Below are 17,768 nucleotides of genomic sequence, written 5' to 3'. Positions count from 1 at the left end.
TAATACAATTATATTTGGTCTCGGTCAAACAAAATTGCTTAACATGTACTATTAGGTATATATATGTTTCTGTATAGCGAAATATAAATAGAATATTTAGATAGTATGTATTTCTTCATATTTTTCATAATTCAGCGAGGTATACCTAACATGCCTCACAAAAAATATTAATCTTTTATTGAAAATTTGATTGTCATGAAAAATTTGTTATATTTTCATTGATTAAATATAGTTAATTAATTACATTAAATACATAAAAACATGCATAAAAGATACTTTATCAAATGTACTTTATCTGAAATTATTTAGTACTTTTTAAGAAAATATTAATTAATTCTTAAAAAAAGTATTAGTTAAGGTCCTAAGCATTTTGATGTTATAATATAGTTTAGTCAAATGCCAAATCTATATTTACTCTCATCCAAACAAATATAGATCTCATTTCACTCAAATATACTATGAATTCTGACACATTGTGGCTCAACTAATCTCTAGTTATGTTACATGTAACTTTCTTTAAAAATTGTGTGGCTATTATTTTTTTATTGTATTTACTCATACTCTACACACTAAAACTAATTCAACGTGAGGATAAATAGCTTGAATAACGAGTCACAAGTTACATATGCTTCGTTCACTTGTGAGAGAAAAAAAAACAAACAACATGCATCGTCAAGCAGTGAAAAGCAATTTTGTTGATTTGAGTTCAGATAGAAAAATGATTGGATCAAGAAATTATGATCAACCTATTTGCCCTAAACCAATTAGGCTTTCACCTTCCATACCTGATTTCCTCAAACCAATCAAGTGTTCTAAGCACAGGTTTGATTCTATTTCTTTCAACGTATAATATTGTTAGTACTAGTATGGTGTTGTAGCATTGACACTTTTGATCTAATGCATATCTAATTTCTGACACAGATACACATATGTGTTCACACGTTAATTTTAGTATTGTGTATGATATTTAATTTTTTTTCTTTGGTGAACTTGCTTATGATTTGCTATACCTTTTCACCAGTCAGCAAAATATTGATGAAAGGAATGGAGTACTGAATATGATCATTGAAAAGGTTTTGATTTTGTTAACTTAATAAATTTTTATTAGGTGTGAATGGTTGGTGATAGAGTTTGTGAAAATTTATGCAGAATGTAGATAGAATGGAATCAATATGTAATGGATGCTTACCATGTTGTTATTCCGGCTCTCCACCACGAAGAACAGAGAATCCATTGGTTCATGATGTTGAATTTCTTCATCAAATGGAAGTTGTTTCACCATTATTATCACGAACTAAATTTTCTGATAAATTTAGTATTACCCCTGCTTCTACGATGTGAAAGTAGGAAAGTAGCTTTTGTTAAAAGGGAAGAAGAGTTTATGATTAATTTAAGTAGTGTAGAAATTAAATTTTGAGAAATTATTATATTGTAGAGAGTAATTAGTAATGCTTAGTATATAAATATAAATGTAAATACATATGTGAGTTTCATATACTCAAGATATGTTTTTCCTTTTTTGTATATAACAAATTTTGTTGTGTAAACCAATATGACAACATTGTTTTCGAAACCAAGTAATTCGAATCTCCAATATTTCAATGTTAGACTTCTTTTCCATCTCCAATTTAACATTTTCTTATAATAACTCTTCTTGAGTGACTCTTCACTTATAAAAAACTTTAAAATAAATTTCATTAAATAAAATGATGAGAAACTTGGAAATCTTGATACTCGAATATATTATCTTTTGTATAGTAACATAGTGGTTGAAATTTCACCCTTAAATGAAATGTCAGGTATTTTAACTCACATCCTTGTAGTCAAATCTCTTCGCACACCTATCAATTTTATACAATTATCAATTGAACTGGTTTAATTGATTGATAATAATATATATTTTCTAAAGGATAAAGCTGTGAAAATTTTCACACCCAAAGAAGACTATAACTCAACGTTCACACTGTGTCTCCCTGCCTCGATTAGAGGACAACTGTTTTGATCATATACAACACTCTTACATCTAAATTCATCGATGTGTCTTTTCTAAAAGACAAAACCGTTAAAATTTTTACACACAGATTAATTCATAGCCGCGTCGACGCAGAATTGGATTGGCATGTATAGAAGATCAATAAGAGAAATGGCATAACTGCCAACAACTGTGAAAACAAAAGGAGTTATGTGGGGCCCAGTCACATGGATATGACCCACACATGCATGTGGGTCAGTCAAGTTTATACTGACTCACTTCACTCTACACATTACTACATCTAAAGTAGCCTAATAATCAAAAGATCCAATTTTCTGTCTTTTTTTCTCTTCTAAACTTCACAAGATCTCACTCCCTTTCACATCAACACCAACACCAAGATCCTCTCTTTCTCTTCTTCTTCTTCTTCTTCCAGGGGCTTTACGTTTCGCAAAGTGAAAGAACAAAAATGCTCAATTTCAGCAAAATCACCATCACCATAATCATCTTGCTGTTGTTCCATTGGAGCTACTGTGATGCCCACATATTCACCTTCACGATGCACCATCGTTACTCCGAACCTGTCAAGAAATGGTCCCTCTCCGCACCCTCTCCTTCTCATCCATGGCCGGAAAAGGGCACCGTCGAATACTACGCCGAGTTAGCTGACCGCGACCGCTTCCTCCGCGGCCGTAGACTCTCCCAGTTCGACGCTGGTCTTGCTTTCTCCGACGGAAATTCCACCTTCCGTATCAGCTCTCTCGGATTGTAAACCCCTCTTCCTTTTCCTCTTTCTCATTTCATTCTCACAGTTAATTCTTCGTTTTTCTTATTAAAAATTGAATTTTTATCATTTTCTACATTGGAATAAAATTGAACTGTTTTGAAGGAGAATGGAAAGAAACTAAATGGTTTTGCATTTAGGTTTAAATTTAGCCAACCCTTTTTTAGAAAGTGTTGATTTTGGAAACTGTTTTGATCAGTCTTTGTTCTTGGAATTGGCTACTTGAATTTCTTTATTTAACTAGTTTTTTTTGTCTTGTGTTCTTTGAATGAAGTTTACATTATACAACAGTTGAGCTAGGGACACCTGGAGTGAAGTTCATGGTGGCACTTGATACAGGAAGTGACCTCTTTTGGGTACCCTGTGATTGCACAAGATGTGCAGCCACGGATAGTTCTGCATTTTCTGCCTTGGCTTCAGTATGCTCTCAACTCTTCTCTTTGTTTGGTGTTTTGTCTTGTGACTCAAGTTACGTTGTTTCCTAGATTCTTTGATGTTAGAAATACTATAATGAATTAATGATTACCTATTCAGTTAAGTGAGATTTCCATGTTATGTCAATGCCTTGTTTGGGCTTTGGATAAACAACTTAGTTAAGCCATTAGCATATTAGTGGTTATGCATAAACTATTTCTATAGCAAGATACAATATAGTTAAGTTTTTTTCATATAAGCTATTTTCATAAGTTATCCAGAAGAACTTATAAAAATAAGCTGAAAAGCTTCCTGTGTGTTTGTTACCCTTGGTTTGTTTCTGATGGAATGCATTCTTATGGTAGGATTTTGACCTCAGCGTGTATAATCCTAATGGATCTTCGACAAGTAAAAAGGTCACTTGTAACAATAGTCTCTGCACGCATCGCAATCAATGCCTTGGGACATTTAGCAACTGCCCTTACATGGTCTCTTATGTCTCCGCTGAAACCTCTACGTCTGGAATACTTGTGGAGGACGTTCTGCATTTAACCCAAGAAGATGATCATCATGACCTTGTTGAGGCAAATGTTGTATTTGGGTAAGTTTCTTTGTTAAGTTGCTCAAACAGATTCGTATTATGCTTATCTGATATCTTTAAGATTTCTGGCTCGTATTTTATCATGTAATCTGATGATAAACACTAGGAATAAAATTCAATACATGTTTTTCGCAGATGTGGACAAGTTCAGAGTGGATCGTTCTTAGATGTTGCTGCTCCAAATGGTTTGTTTGGACTTGGTATGGAGAAAATATCAGTTCCTAGCGTGTTATCAAGGGAGGGCTTTACAGCAGATTCGTTCTCCATGTGTTTTGGACGAGATGGCGTCGGAAGAATAAGTTTTGGAGACAAAGGAAGTCTTGATCAAAACGAGACACCATTTAATATGAACCCATCACAGTAAGTGGTAATTCCCTGTTACTTTCCTCTGATAATCTGAATCTGAAGTAGTATATTTTAATGCTTGCGAATACATCTCTTATGCTTGGATGCATCTCACAGCCCTACCTATAACATCACAGTCAATGAAGTCCGTGTAGGAACAACTCTAATCGACGTGGAATTCACTGCGCTTTTTGATTCTGGAACCTCTTTTACATATTTGGTTGATCCAACCTATTCAAGGCTATCTGAGAGTGTAAGTGCTAAAAAGGGACAAAGTTTGATTTCATTTAGCTAGATGTTATTTGAAGATAACATTTACAATTGAAGTATTTATGTTGCAGTTTCATTCCCAAGTGGAAGATACACGACGTCCATCCGATTCAAGGATCCCTTTTGAATATTGTTATGATATGAGGTTATAAAACTAGTACTACTATTTATTTTAATCATTTGTTATTATTTCACACAAATCTTAATATTCTCTCTTACGATTCGACAGTCCTGATGCAAATACTAGCCTGATACCTAGCATGAGTTTAACTATGGGAGGTGGAAGCCGTTTTGCTGTTTATGATCCAATAATTATCATCTCTACGCAGGTACCTCTTAAATCTATGAATCTAACAATTGTTAAGCTTTGGGGATATACATATAACAAACATGTTCTTTTCTCTATTGCTTCTACAGAGTGAACTTGTATATTGTCTAGCAGTGGTCAAGAGTGCTGAGCTGAACATAATTGGACGTAAGTCTCTTGTACTTTCTTGAGAAATAAGTTTTCTTTTAACTGTGGCTTCCGGAATTGAAATGATGCATGAATCAGCATGATGTGTAATATATATTCATTCTAATTCCTCACCTTTTGATGTTGATTGCAGAAAACTTCATGACTGGTTACCGTGTTGTTTTTGACCGGGAAAAGCTCACATTGGGATGGAAGAAATCAGATTGTAAGTCTATTTTCATCTCATTGTTACTGTTTTTCAGTTTATTGGCTATATGCTGAGATTGATACTCATATACTTTGAGCCTGTAACAGGTTATGACATTGAGGATCATAACAATGCTGTCCCGACAAGACCACACTCAGACAATGTGCCTCCCGCAATCGCTGCTGGGCTTGGCCATTACCCTGCTCCTGATTCAAGTAAAAATTCCAAATACAAATCTCAACAGTCAAATGCATCACCGTCGTTGCTGCTTTTTAGCCACACTTTGCTTCTGACTTGCTTTGGATTTCTAATTTCTTGTATTTGGTTTTATTTATATGTTCTATGATCATTCATTTGCATGAGCCGTTGATAGTATATGATAAATTCAGCTCATATAATGATTGATCTACATGTTGATATTAGAGCACCATTCCTTTCCCTGCTCTATAGGTTACTCTATAGTTTAGTTGTGTAGAAAGTGTGTAAGATTTTTTCTCATACAAGAGTGTAAATGCCATATCTAAGTTTTCTTTCCTATTATCATTGAAAGGGAAAGTTTTCTACCTTTGTATTCGTGTCACGCAAACATTTTAGTTGGAAGGTCTATTTTATAGAATGCGGTGGCTCAAATAAGCAACCACACCATCACTTTCACTTTTCATTTTATGATGCATTAATGTATCATAAATGAGAAAGAAAAGTTATAATACTCCAAAAGAAACAAAAATAAAATAAATAAAAATGGTAGAAAGAGATAGAGAGCTGAATGCATGGAATTTAAATTCAATGTGGCGGTGGCAGTTAGGAGTGTTGATTGCTGAAGAGCCATCATGGTGTATTGATTAGATTTAGCATATTTAATGGCTGATATTTAAGCCATACATTTGTCAGAGTCTCATCATACAACAGGAGTACTACATGGTTGCTCAGCATAAACGACAGGAGAAGGTGTCGCTCGTTGAAATTCCATAATATAATAGACATGAATGTCAATGATCTTGTAAGAATAAGAATAAAAAATTAACATGATTGTTCAATACTCCCTCTGTTCCTTTTTAAATGTCACACTTGCCAAAATTTATATTACCAAGACAACCAAAAAAGAACTATTATTTCTAACTTTTTTCCTAATTTACCTTTACCTTTATCATTTCTCTTTCATAAACACTCCTCAATTAACGTGTCAATTAAAAAAGCAGGGATATAATTGACTTTATACCTATAAAATGACAATTAAATAGAAACTAATTTTTTTGCCAAAAGTGACACTTATAAAGGAACGGAGGGAGTAGTTTATGTACCTCTTAAAGAAACGCAACCAACCTATATAGAAATGGAGTTTGGCTGTGCCGGTAGGTCATACTCATATGGACAGCAGAAACAGGCAGCATAAAAAGCATACGTGTGATACGGACATAAAATAAATACAGTAACATAAAAAAACTTATTTCAATTTTTTAAAACTAACTAGTAACAAACCGTGCGTTCGCACGGGTTCTGGTACGGGACGCGCATTTGTTTTAGATGTATATTTTTTAATAGAAAAATGTCTGATACCCGTTAAAAAATAATAATTGAATGTATATATAGAAAAATGTCAGGTACCCGTAAAAAAAAATTGAATGTATAGAAAAATGTTTGGTACCCGTGAAAAAATAATAATTGAATGTATAGAAAAATGTCTGGTACCCTTAAAAAATAATTAAATGTATAGAAAAATTCTGGTACCCGTAAAAACATTTAGATCAATAAGATTTTTTTAATACAAAATATAATTTTGTTATAAAATATGTGAATAATAGAAGCTAAAAAATGTAATAAAAAATAGAAGCTACAAAAATTATGAATGAAAAAAAAATGAGAAAAATTAAAGAGAAATCTTATTAATATAAAAAAGAAAATAATATTTGAAAATAAGAATAAAAGATAGGAATATATATTAATTCATTAGGAGTAGAGGAAGATATATTAAAAAATGTCTGGTACCCGTGAAAAAATAGTAATTGAATGTATAAAAAAATTTCTGGTACCCGTAAAAAAAATTGAATGTATAAAAAAATGTCTGGTACCCGTAAAAACACTTAGATCAATAAGATTTTTTAATACAAAATATAATTTTGTTATAAAATATGTGAATAATAGAAGCTAAAAAAATGTAATAAAAAATAGAAGCTAAAAAAACTATGAATGATAAAGTATGAGAAAAATTAAAGAGAAATCTTATTAATATAAAAAAGAAAATAATATTTGAAAATAAGAATAAAAGATAGGAAGATATATTAATTCATTAGGAGTAGAGGAAGATATATTGAAAAATATCTGGTACCCGTGAAGAAATAATAATTGAATGTATAGAAAAATTTTCGGTACCCATAAAAAAATTGAATGTATAAAAAAATGTCTGATACCCGTAAAAACACTTATATCAATAAGATTTTTTTAATAAAAAATATAATTTTGTTATAAAATATGCGAATAATAGAAGCTAAAAAAATTTGAATGAAAAAGTATGAAAAAAATTAAAGAGAAATCTTATTAATATAAAAAATAAAAGAATATTTAAAAATAAGAATAAAAGATAGGAAAATATATTAATTCATTAAGAGTAGAAGAATATTATTTGAATTTGGAATTTATGAAGAAAGAGAAAATTGAAATAAAATATTTTAATAATATAATTATATATGTATAGGTGAATGAGTTGACAATGTATAGTAAAAGTTGGTATATGCATTGACAATGTGAAGATTGATTTGATTGATACAAAAAGTTATTTTATTAAATATATTTATTTGTGAATTTGAAACAAAGAAAAAAAGTAAGAAAGAAAGATAAGTTGGATGAAGAAACCATCCATGTGGCACAATAGAAAAGCAATAGGAGTATTTTGATATTTAGCACAACATATAATTTTCTTATATTATAGATTTAATCATATTAAACTCAATTTTTAGATTCGATCATTTCAATTTCATGATAATTTAAAGTTAAACTCAAGACATCATCATATTCATATGGAAAACTTAGCTGTCCCTTAATTTTTAAATTACATTCCTAATCTTTACCTAATAGGGTCAACATCTTAATAATAGCATAAAAATACAAAATAAATTGAATGTACTCAATAATGGTGGTCCACATTTATACGTGTGGACTGTGGAGTCAAGAATGATCCCCAGTCCCATTTCATAAGGGTAAGGACTAACAACGAGAGACTTACTATTTGTTTGACCAAAAGACTAAAGTCTTATTAACATTAACAACCTATTTTACTTTAATTCAACACAAATCAACAACTTAATTACAATTAAAATCCTCCACCAAACACAATCATTTCTCAAATACAATCTGTTTTCATTTTTTTTTCTCATTTATCTTATCAATGCAAATTTTCTACCAAACAAATTAAATTAAATTAAATCTTCTTTCATTCCAACAAAATTCACCTTCAATTTGAATTCATGGCTTGTAACTATAGCCATGGCTCTATACAGAGAAGATCACTGTTCATGTTGTTGTTGTTGAGTTTATCTTCACGGAGCTGTAACTGCTTCGGCACATTCGGTTTGGATATCCATCACAGATTCTCGGATCCAGTTACCGAGATTCTAGGCATTGATGATCATGAATTGCTGCCTCATAAAGGAACTCCTCAATACTACGCTGCTATGGTTCATAGAGATCGCGTGTTTCACGGTCGTCGACTTGCTGGTGATTACAACACGCCGGTTACTTTCGCCGCCGGCAATGAAACTCATCGGATTGCTGCTTTCGGATTGTATGCCAGCTCATCTCCAACTCATATCCCACTTGTGATTAAGTTTAATTAGTTTATTTATTTTTTTAAATTATTACTGGTGTTACTAGATTAGTGTTGGTATGGTGTTTGGGATATCCGTGCTTCATAAACATAGATGATAAAGTACTTATAATAGCAAAAATAATCAAGTATTTAGAATGAAAACATTAAATAGGGTGAAATTATTTAGAATTTTTGCCTAATATGGCATGTTTTTTTGCTTATACATATTTGAGTTAATGGTGAGTATTTTCTATGTTGTTGTGTATGTTAGTAACAATTTCATTTGGTTATTTGGATTTCAGTTTGCATTTTGCCAATGTTTCGGTTGGGACGCCACCTTTGTGGTTTTTGGTGGCATTGGATACTGGCAGTGACTTGTTCTGGTTACCTTGTAATTGTACCAGCTGCGTGCGCGGTCTAAAGACACAAACTGGAAAGGTTTGCACTTTGCACTGTCTATTTTGCCGGTTTAGATTCGTTTTTGATTATAGCAGAACTCTTGATCAAAATATTTGTATTAGAGCTGTGTTTGATTGGTGGTAATAGTGAAGAGCTTACATGAAACTTCATTTTTTTTCATCTTAATTAATTGTTAGATATCTTGATGGTTGATCTTGGTTAAATGGATTCTCTATTCTTTTGCCTATGGTTTCTGTGAATCCTAAATTGAACCTGTCTCTCTTTAATTTTGTTATATTTACGAAATTTTCTTTGGCAGGTAATTGATCTTAATGTCTATGAGCTTGATAAGTCGTCTACGAGGAGCAGTGTTCCATGCAGTAGCAACTTGTGTAAACAAACACAATGCCCTTCATCTCGTAGCAGCTGTCGGTACGAAGTTGAGTATCTTTCAAATGATACTTCATCTTCTGGGTTCTTGATAGAAGATGTGTTACACTTGATTACAGATAATGATCAAACAAAAGATGTCGACACACACATTACTATTGGGTATGATACTCAAAATCTTACTGAGAAATTTTATTGACTGTGTATATATTTTGAAGCGTCATTGAATTCTTGGCCAAATCACTTTCAGTTTGCTTTTAACAAGGTTGGAATATGAAATGGTATACAGAAGCTGATGCACTGATTCTTTTACTAATATTTCAACATCATTGCTTCTGTTTGATTCTCTTTCGAACTTTTGTTTCTACAACAAACCTTTTGGTTTACAATGTTTATGATATTCTTGATATTAATACCCTTAAGATTGTGTTTTCTTAACTTCAATTTACAAAATTTGGGGTTGACTCTATCGCAGCTGTGGCCAGGTTCAGACTGGTGTGTTTCTGAATGGTGCAGCTCCAAATGGTTTATTTGGACTTGGTATGGAAAATCTATCTGTTCCAAGCATCCTAGCTCAGAAGGGGCTTATTTCAGACTCATTTTCAATGTGTTTTGGATCTGATGGTTCTGGAAGAATCACGTTTGGGGATACAGGCAGCTCGGGTCAAGGAAAAACTCCATTCAACCTCAGGGAATCACAGTAAGTGGATATTTTGATTATCTTCATTTCTCTTTTAAACAAGAAGCTATCATCACTTACTTGTGCTCTAAACTAAGAAAAAGAAAATATAAACGGAAAAAAAATGGGTCTAACTTTATTAGTACTTAATTGACCTTGCATATTTCTTGCTAGTCCAACATATAATGTCACCATTACACAAATCGTTGTGGGAGGATATGCCACAGATCGTGAGTTTCATGCAATTTTTGACTCTGGTACCTCATTCACGTACCTAAACGACCCAGCTTATACACTAATTTCTGAGAAGGTAAGTAGTCAATTTTATAGTTTATTAATACAGAATAAGGAGTTTCATGCCATTCGATTTGTTAAAATAATTCACTGTGTTTTCAGTTTAATTCTCTAGTCAAAGCTGTTCGACATTCACCCCTGTCACCTGACTCCGAACTCCCCTTTGAATATTGTTACGACATAAGGTAATAAAAGTTTGAAAGAAACCATCAAATTTTCTGGTTCTTTTCAAACAATTATTAGGTACTGAATTCCACTTTACCTGCAGTCCAGACCAGGCAATTGAAGTTCCCTTTTTAAATCTAACCATGAAAGGTGGAGATGATTACTATGTCACGGATCCAGTAGTGCCAGTTTCTAATGAGGTGAGAACATAAGCTAAATTTTATGGTTTATCATTCGTAATGATTCTTTTACCTTCTTAAATTCAAATTACTTTTCTGTTATCCAGGTTGAAGGAAATCTTCTTTGTTTGGGAATACAGAAAAGTGACAATTTGAATATCATCGGACGTAAGTATATAACAGAAAAAACATTTCTTCATAGCGGATATATGATAAAGATTTAATTTATATATACATCGTCATTGTACAAAAGGTTTTACACATGCTATCACGTCATTGGATGTGCTAAAAACATATGCATGTGTAAAACCTTTTTTGAATACAAACGAATCCTTTATTCTTAGTTGAAACAATGTTACGATAAAAACATGTATGACTTGATGCAGAAAACTTCATGACTGGTTACCGTATAGTTTTTGATCGCGAGAACATGAATCTTGGTTGGAAGGAATCAAACTGTGAGTAATTTCACCTCTTAAGCATTAAGATCTTGGCATATTTTACATCTCTTCTACATTGATTGTAGTTGAAAATCTAAGACATGAAATTGTTCTCAGGTACTGATGAAGTGCTATCCAATACAAGATCTATAAACAAATCTCACTCTCCTGCTGTTTCCCCTGCTATTGCTGTGAATCCTGTGGCTAGATCAGAACCATCATCAAGCAATACTAGCAGATTTTCACCTAGTCAGTCATTTAGGATGAAGCCTACTTTTGCATATATGGTGCTCCTTTTTTCACTTATAGCCATTTTTTAGCTTCTTTCTGGCATTCCATTATGTGTGCATTTGTTTAAATTAATAGGGCTTTTTAATTTTGGTATAGGAGAAGTAATATTGTTTCCTTTTTTTAATAGCTTTAATTGGATCATGGGTTTGTAAATAACACCTAGCAATAGCTTATTGTGTTTTGTAAAGTACAGAAATTCCCATTCTCATGTTATATATTACTGTACATTAATATATTATACGACAGTTTGTTGACATTTTTTTTTAAAATTTTTTTATTCAATATTAATACATTGCAATAGCACATATTCAATATTAATAAATGTTGGCAAAAAATTTAAAAAAGTTAAGGTAAAAACAAATGTATGTATTTCACATGAACCCATAATAAAAGACATTATATCTATCAACAATAAATCAATCTAAGTAGCAGGAAATTTAGACCCTTTAAACAAGTGATCAGGAGTTTGATAAATGACTCTAGTGTATGGAGAAAATTCAGACGTTTTAAATAAATTATATTACTTTTACTTTTAACTTCATTTCCAAGTTTCAACAATTTCTTTTTTTCAAAAGGTAAATAATAGTATATACATAAAAAAATAAAAAAAATATTGAGGTAACTAAAACATAGATACAACTAAAAATCCATTTAGGTATAAGGAATAACAAAGCGGGAATTCAATGACAAATAAAGAAAATAAAGTTCGTTCGGTCCGAAAGAACCACCATCATAAAAAAAAAAAAGCATATTGAGTAATCATCAAGAACTCTCCTCCACTAAGGTCAAAGTCACTCACTTATCTATTGATTTAAACAACACTTATCTATTGATTCAGACAAAAAATAGGATTCCCAAGTTACACAGAAAAGTACAAGAGATTTAAATATGTCTTCTAAAATATCATTTTCAAACAAAAAAATAATACTTTTATCTTCAACATCCTTCACACTGCTAGAAGAACTTGAAAAAACGATATCATTATATAGTTTTCAAATCGACAAAACAACTGTGTGTCATATCAAAACCGAACCACCCCCTCACCCTAGGCCTATCTCATGAGGATTAGAAAAAATAGAATTAAGATATCAAAACGCCCTCAAGATCCAACCACCTAAATATATCATATCAAACATACGATGTAAGACCACATATCACATTTATATGAGTAACTTACTCTATTCTTCTCTACATATCGGACACAAAACACCCTCAAGATCCACAAACACCTTACGCCTAAACATATTATCTCTAGTAGGAACCCTCTCTTAAAGAAATTGGTAGAAAAAAAGTCACTTTAGAGGATGACATTTACCATATAAGAGGAAGAACCAATTCTCTAGAGTGACTAGAGAAGTACTAGACATATCACGTTGAAGGAGACTAGAGTAAGTAGAGAAAACAAATATAAAAATTTACAACCCAATGTGCATATTTTAATTTGCAGCTTAATCACATAATTATAACTAGTCTCATTCATATATGAACATGGTAGATTTTTTAAAACACTTTACATATCTATATCTTTAATTGTCAATCTAAAAGATCTTCACATTATGAACCAACGAAAGGCAATTACTTTTGTCTTTTTTTTCCTATTTAGTATTCTCAATAATAGTGTTTCTAATAAGCACCCTTTGGACTACAATCCAAATTACCACTTAAGCTCCAATAATTATGTCTTTAGAAATACCTTGTCAACATCATAACTAACAAAGTTAAAAGGCTTAGAATGCAAGTTTAGGAAGCAAAAGCAACAACAAAGATAGCTCAACCATAACCATCTTAGATTCTTCCTTAATTGAAGTGTGTCTAGCCTTGTTGGTAAGCAACAACTAAGATGGCTGTAAATTGTAATCTAACTTTGGCATGGCCTAATATCAAATTAACATAAATGAGCCAACAGACACACATAACTTTTCATTTCTCATATTAGGAATAGGATAATATATATACCAGAAAGAAAAAAACATGATTGCCTTTTGGTAAGGAAAATGCTTTAACATTACTACATTGACAATCATGCTTAACAAATTGATATTGTCTTGTTCTACATCATGTCAATAACTAACTAATTTCTCTTTTTCACTCTATAAAAACCAACTTGTTCATATTTTATTTCCACAACTATAAGCTAAAAAACATTGAATTAGTAGTTTTAATTGGCTTGCATGGCTTTCATGGTTGCATTATTCTTGAATTTCATTCTCTTGTTTTCATTAGTTTCAACAGGGAATTCACTTAGTTATAACTATTATCAAAAGACATGTCCTGATGTAGAGTTCATTGTTGCCAAGACAGTGAGAGATGCCACTGCTTCAGACAAAACTGTCCCCGCAGCGCTTCTCCGATTGCACTTCCACGATTGCTTCATTCGGGTAATGCTACAAAAAGAAAGTGAATCATGCATGCATATATACACATTGTATTATATCTGATTTTTTTGCTTTTTCCAAATTTTTTGAAGGGATGTGATGCATCTGTGCTGCTAAACTCAAAAGGAAGCAACAAAGCAGAAAAAGATGGACCACCAAATGTATCTTTGCATGCATTCTTTATCATTGATAACGCAAAAAAAGCAATAGAAGCTGCTTGTCCTGGTGTAGTCTCTTGTGCTGATATCCTAGCTCTAGCAGCAAGGGATGCTGTATTTCTGGTATAATATAAACAAAGAAAAATAATAACTTCGAAAAACTATCATCACATAACTAACTAATGATCCTATATGGTTTACATGTGCGCGATATTGTTACAGTCTGGAGGTCCAGGTTGGGATGTTCCTAAAGGAAGAAAGGATGGAAGAATATCCAAGGCCAGTGAAACCATACAGTTACCATCGCCATCTTTCAACGTATCGCAATTACAGAAGAGCTTCTCTCAAAGAGGTCTGTCATTGGAAGATTTGGTAGCTTTATCAGGTAACAAATTTCATAGACCAAAACTTCTCCATTTACTAAGATAAACTGAATAAGCATATACATGAGTATGGCTTATAGTGATGTCTCTTTTTACCCTTATGTAGGAGGACACACCTTAGGTTTCTCTCACTGCTCATCCTTCAGAAACAGAATCCATAACTTCAATGCTACACATGAAGTGGACCCTTCATTGAATCCATCATTTGCATCAAAGCTAAAATCAATTTGTCCAATCAAAAATCAGATAAAGAATGCAGGCACCACCTTGGATGCTTCTTCAACTACATTTGACAATACATATTACAAGTTGATCCTCCAAGGGAAGGCCATATTTTCTTCTGATCAAGTTCTTATTAATGCTCCATATACTAAAGATCTTGTGTCAAAGTTTGCTACCTCACAAGATGCATTTTATAAGGCTTTTGTGAAGTCTATGGTCAAAATGAGTAGCATCAATGGTGGCCAAGAGATTAGGAAGGACTGTAGAATGGTTAATTAGGACGCTTTTCTTAATTAGTTTAATTCTAGTTGAGGTATGATATTATGTTTATCTCAATAGTTTGTGGAGTAAGTTTGTCTGAGAAGCTATATTGAAATAATTTTAAGCTTATAGTTTGTGGTCTTTTCTTTCAATTTATTCCTTACTTTTTTTATTTATGGTATGTTTGGAAAAACTAAAAACCACGGTCAGAAATCACGTTGCAAGGGAAGCTACAAATAGTGGCTTCACAAAATGACGGTGGAATGTAGGCAAACGCACGGTAGCGGCAGAAAAAAAGCTGAAACAAACACACACTTAATCCTCTTTTACAGTCTCTTAAATTAAAATAATATAATACAATAAAATGGAATAGGCAGAGTAAAATATTTTTATCCTATGAATCAATGAAAAATGTATATCTCATTAAATCACATTTTTATTTTTAAAATACTGATATAACTCTTTTTTTTTAAAATCAAATAACAACTTTATTAATAGATTCAAAAACTATTACACCCAAGTGATCCAATGGATCCAACAAGCCAGTCTACAAGATAAACAACAAACAGACCTAAGACAATAACATTAAGAGAAACTCTAAGCTTAGGCTTTGCCCAACATCGGTACACCGTGGCATCAACTATCTTCGAGACAACAACTTCATGGCTGGTTTTTTCCCCAAAACAGATTTGGTTCCTAAACCTCCAACACTGAAGAATCTTCATTATACTCCCTTTGTTATTGCACAAGCTAGTTATCCAGTGTATTTCCTTCTTCCATTCTTCAGGCTGATGTAAGACTTCCAACCATCTAAGAATGCTACCCAATATCTGTTTCATCTCAGCACACTCAAACAATAGGTGATCTTGAGTTTCCACATTCCTGCAAAATATACACTCAGTGTTAGCTATAAATCCCAGCCTATGCAGCCTCGCTTTCGTGGGTAGCCTCACATGACAAGCCATCCACAACACCTGAATTGATCTGGGCCTTGCAGCATTCCCAAACATAACTTTTTTCCACGACATATCTTGTCCCAATTCCCTAATTAACCTGTAGACCTTTCCTGTACTGTATTGTATTGGTGCTGGTTCATAATCATATGCCAATTCTGAATATTATTTACCTGCGATCTAAGGTTCAACATATATTTCATGATCCATGATCCATGATGTGGACTGTTTCACATTAACATCCAGTATATCCCCCTTCAAATAGTAGCTATGGATCCACTGAATCCAAAGGCTATCAGCCTTCTTGTGCATGTTTCATAAATTCTTCAACATGCTAGCTTTGTTCCAGTCTTGCAGCACAATAATGTTGAGCCCTCCCTTGTTTCGAGGCTTACAAACCTGCTGCCACGAAATAGGAGACTTTCGGGTTATCACATCTGACCCTACCCACATAAACAACCTGCACGTTGCTTCTATCTTCTGGATAACCTGATTAGGAATTGGAATGCACTGCAACCAAAAATTGCTAACAGTAAATAGCACACTGTTAATCAATTGAACCCTACCAACCATACTCAGTAATTGGACACTCCAGTGCCAAATTCTACTTACAATAGAATCCACTAGAGTCATACAATTATTAAGGGTCCGTTTGGTTCAACGGGGGGAGGGGAGGGAATTTAATTGAGGGGAGGGGAATGAAGGGGAAGGGAGGGGAATGAAGGGGAAGGGAGGGGAGGGAATTTAACTAAATATATGTTTGGTTCAAAGAGGGGGAGGGGAGGGGAGGGATTTTTAACAAAAGTATGTTTGGTTCACGAGGGGAGGGGAGGGATTTTAAAATCAATTAACCTTTTTATTCTTATAAATATTATTATTTGTACTTAGTAAAAATAATTCTAAATAACAATAGTATTGAGTAAATTTCACCAAATAAAAACTTGTTCATTCATAAACTATAATATAACCGGAAACAACAACACACATTAGTTGAACTATATATCTTCAACGCAAATCAAACCTTTATCTGATCATATGATTCATCTAACCCAATAAAACAATTTTTATAATTAAAAATAAATAAAATAATGTTAGAATATTAAAAAAATTGAACAAATAATATTAGAGTTAAAATTTTTGTTTATAACATAAATATATTATATTTGCATATTTTGTATATTATTATTATTATTATTAATAGTATAATAAAAAAACTTTATTACTATCATATATTATAAATAAGTACAAATATAAGTATAAGTATGTTATTATTATATAAAAAAAACCTAATATCAAAAAGGGAACTTCAACAAAATAAAAAAAGAAAAAAATTCACCTGAGAACAACAACGCACAAATAACAACCGCACAATAGAAAAAAAATAAACGTGAAATAATACAGAGAAAAAGATCTAGTCTTTAATAAGTCAATAAGGACAATTTTGGAATTAAAAAATAATTAAGGTTAAAATAGGGAAAATAATAAAATTCTGATTATTGAATCTTCCCTCCCCTCCGAATCCCTCCAATTTGGAGGGGAGCAAAAAGTGAGTCTAGGAGAGATTTTGCTCCCCTCCCCTCCCCTCCCCTTATAAAAAATGAACCAAACACATATTTTTATAAATATCCCCTCCCCTCCATCTACTCCCAACCAAACAGACCCTAATAGAAATCTTTCTACTACTAAGAGGGATACCTAAGTATCTAAGAGGGAGAGGCCCTTCCCTCAG

General features: G+C 32.5%; 4 protein-coding genes across 4 annotated transcripts; 3 read left to right on the top strand and 1 right to left on the bottom strand.

Moving 5' to 3' along the window:
* Positions 1-2,274: 2,274 nt before the first annotated feature.
* On the top strand, positions 2,275-5,585 carry LOC131640973 (aspartyl protease family protein 1). The gene is made up of 10 exons (XM_058911319.1): positions 2,275-2,740; positions 3,031-3,175; positions 3,536-3,771; positions 3,907-4,131; positions 4,234-4,369; positions 4,458-4,531; positions 4,616-4,715; positions 4,804-4,861; positions 4,995-5,066; positions 5,156-5,585. Exons 1-10 carry the CDS (start codon positions 2,442-2,444, stop codon positions 5,392-5,394), a joined length of 1,584 nt encoding a protein of 527 aa, XP_058767302.1. The 5' UTR covers positions 2,275-2,441; the 3' UTR covers positions 5,395-5,585.
* Positions 5,586-8,292: 2,707 nt separating this feature from the next.
* Positions 8,293-11,941, top strand: LOC131608830 (aspartyl protease family protein 1-like). The gene is made up of 10 exons (XM_058880409.1): positions 8,293-8,826; positions 9,153-9,288; positions 9,569-9,801; positions 10,115-10,339; positions 10,493-10,628; positions 10,715-10,797; positions 10,881-10,977; positions 11,064-11,124; positions 11,343-11,414; positions 11,514-11,941. Exons 1-10 carry the CDS (start codon positions 8,510-8,512, stop codon positions 11,714-11,716), a joined length of 1,563 nt encoding a protein of 520 aa, XP_058736392.1. The 5' UTR covers positions 8,293-8,509; the 3' UTR covers positions 11,717-11,941.
* A 1,881-nt stretch (positions 11,942-13,822) lies between these two features.
* LOC131608825 (peroxidase 64-like) lies at positions 13,823-15,217 on the top strand. The gene is made up of 4 exons (XM_058880396.1): positions 13,823-14,065; positions 14,155-14,343; positions 14,443-14,605; positions 14,710-15,217. Exons 1-4 carry the CDS (start codon positions 13,859-13,861, stop codon positions 15,102-15,104), a joined length of 954 nt encoding a protein of 317 aa, XP_058736379.1. The 5' UTR covers positions 13,823-13,858; the 3' UTR covers positions 15,105-15,217.
* A 369-nt stretch (positions 15,218-15,586) lies between these two features.
* Positions 15,587-16,114, bottom strand: LOC131644933 (uncharacterized). The gene has a single exon (XM_058915559.1). The coding sequence runs from the start codon at positions 16,112-16,114 to the stop codon at positions 15,587-15,589; it is 528 nt and encodes a 175-aa protein (XP_058771542.1).
* Between the last annotated feature and the right edge of the window lie 1,654 nt (positions 16,115-17,768).

This window comes from Vicia villosa, linkage group LG1 (assembly GCF_029867415.1).
Source record: "Vicia villosa cultivar HV-30 ecotype Madison, WI linkage group LG1, Vvil1.0, whole genome shotgun sequence".
Classification (NCBI taxonomy): domain Eukaryota; kingdom Viridiplantae; phylum Streptophyta; class Magnoliopsida; order Fabales; family Fabaceae; genus Vicia; species Vicia villosa.
The sequence above is the reverse complement of the archived record's forward strand: the minus strand, read 5'-3'. Positions and strand labels throughout refer to the sequence as shown.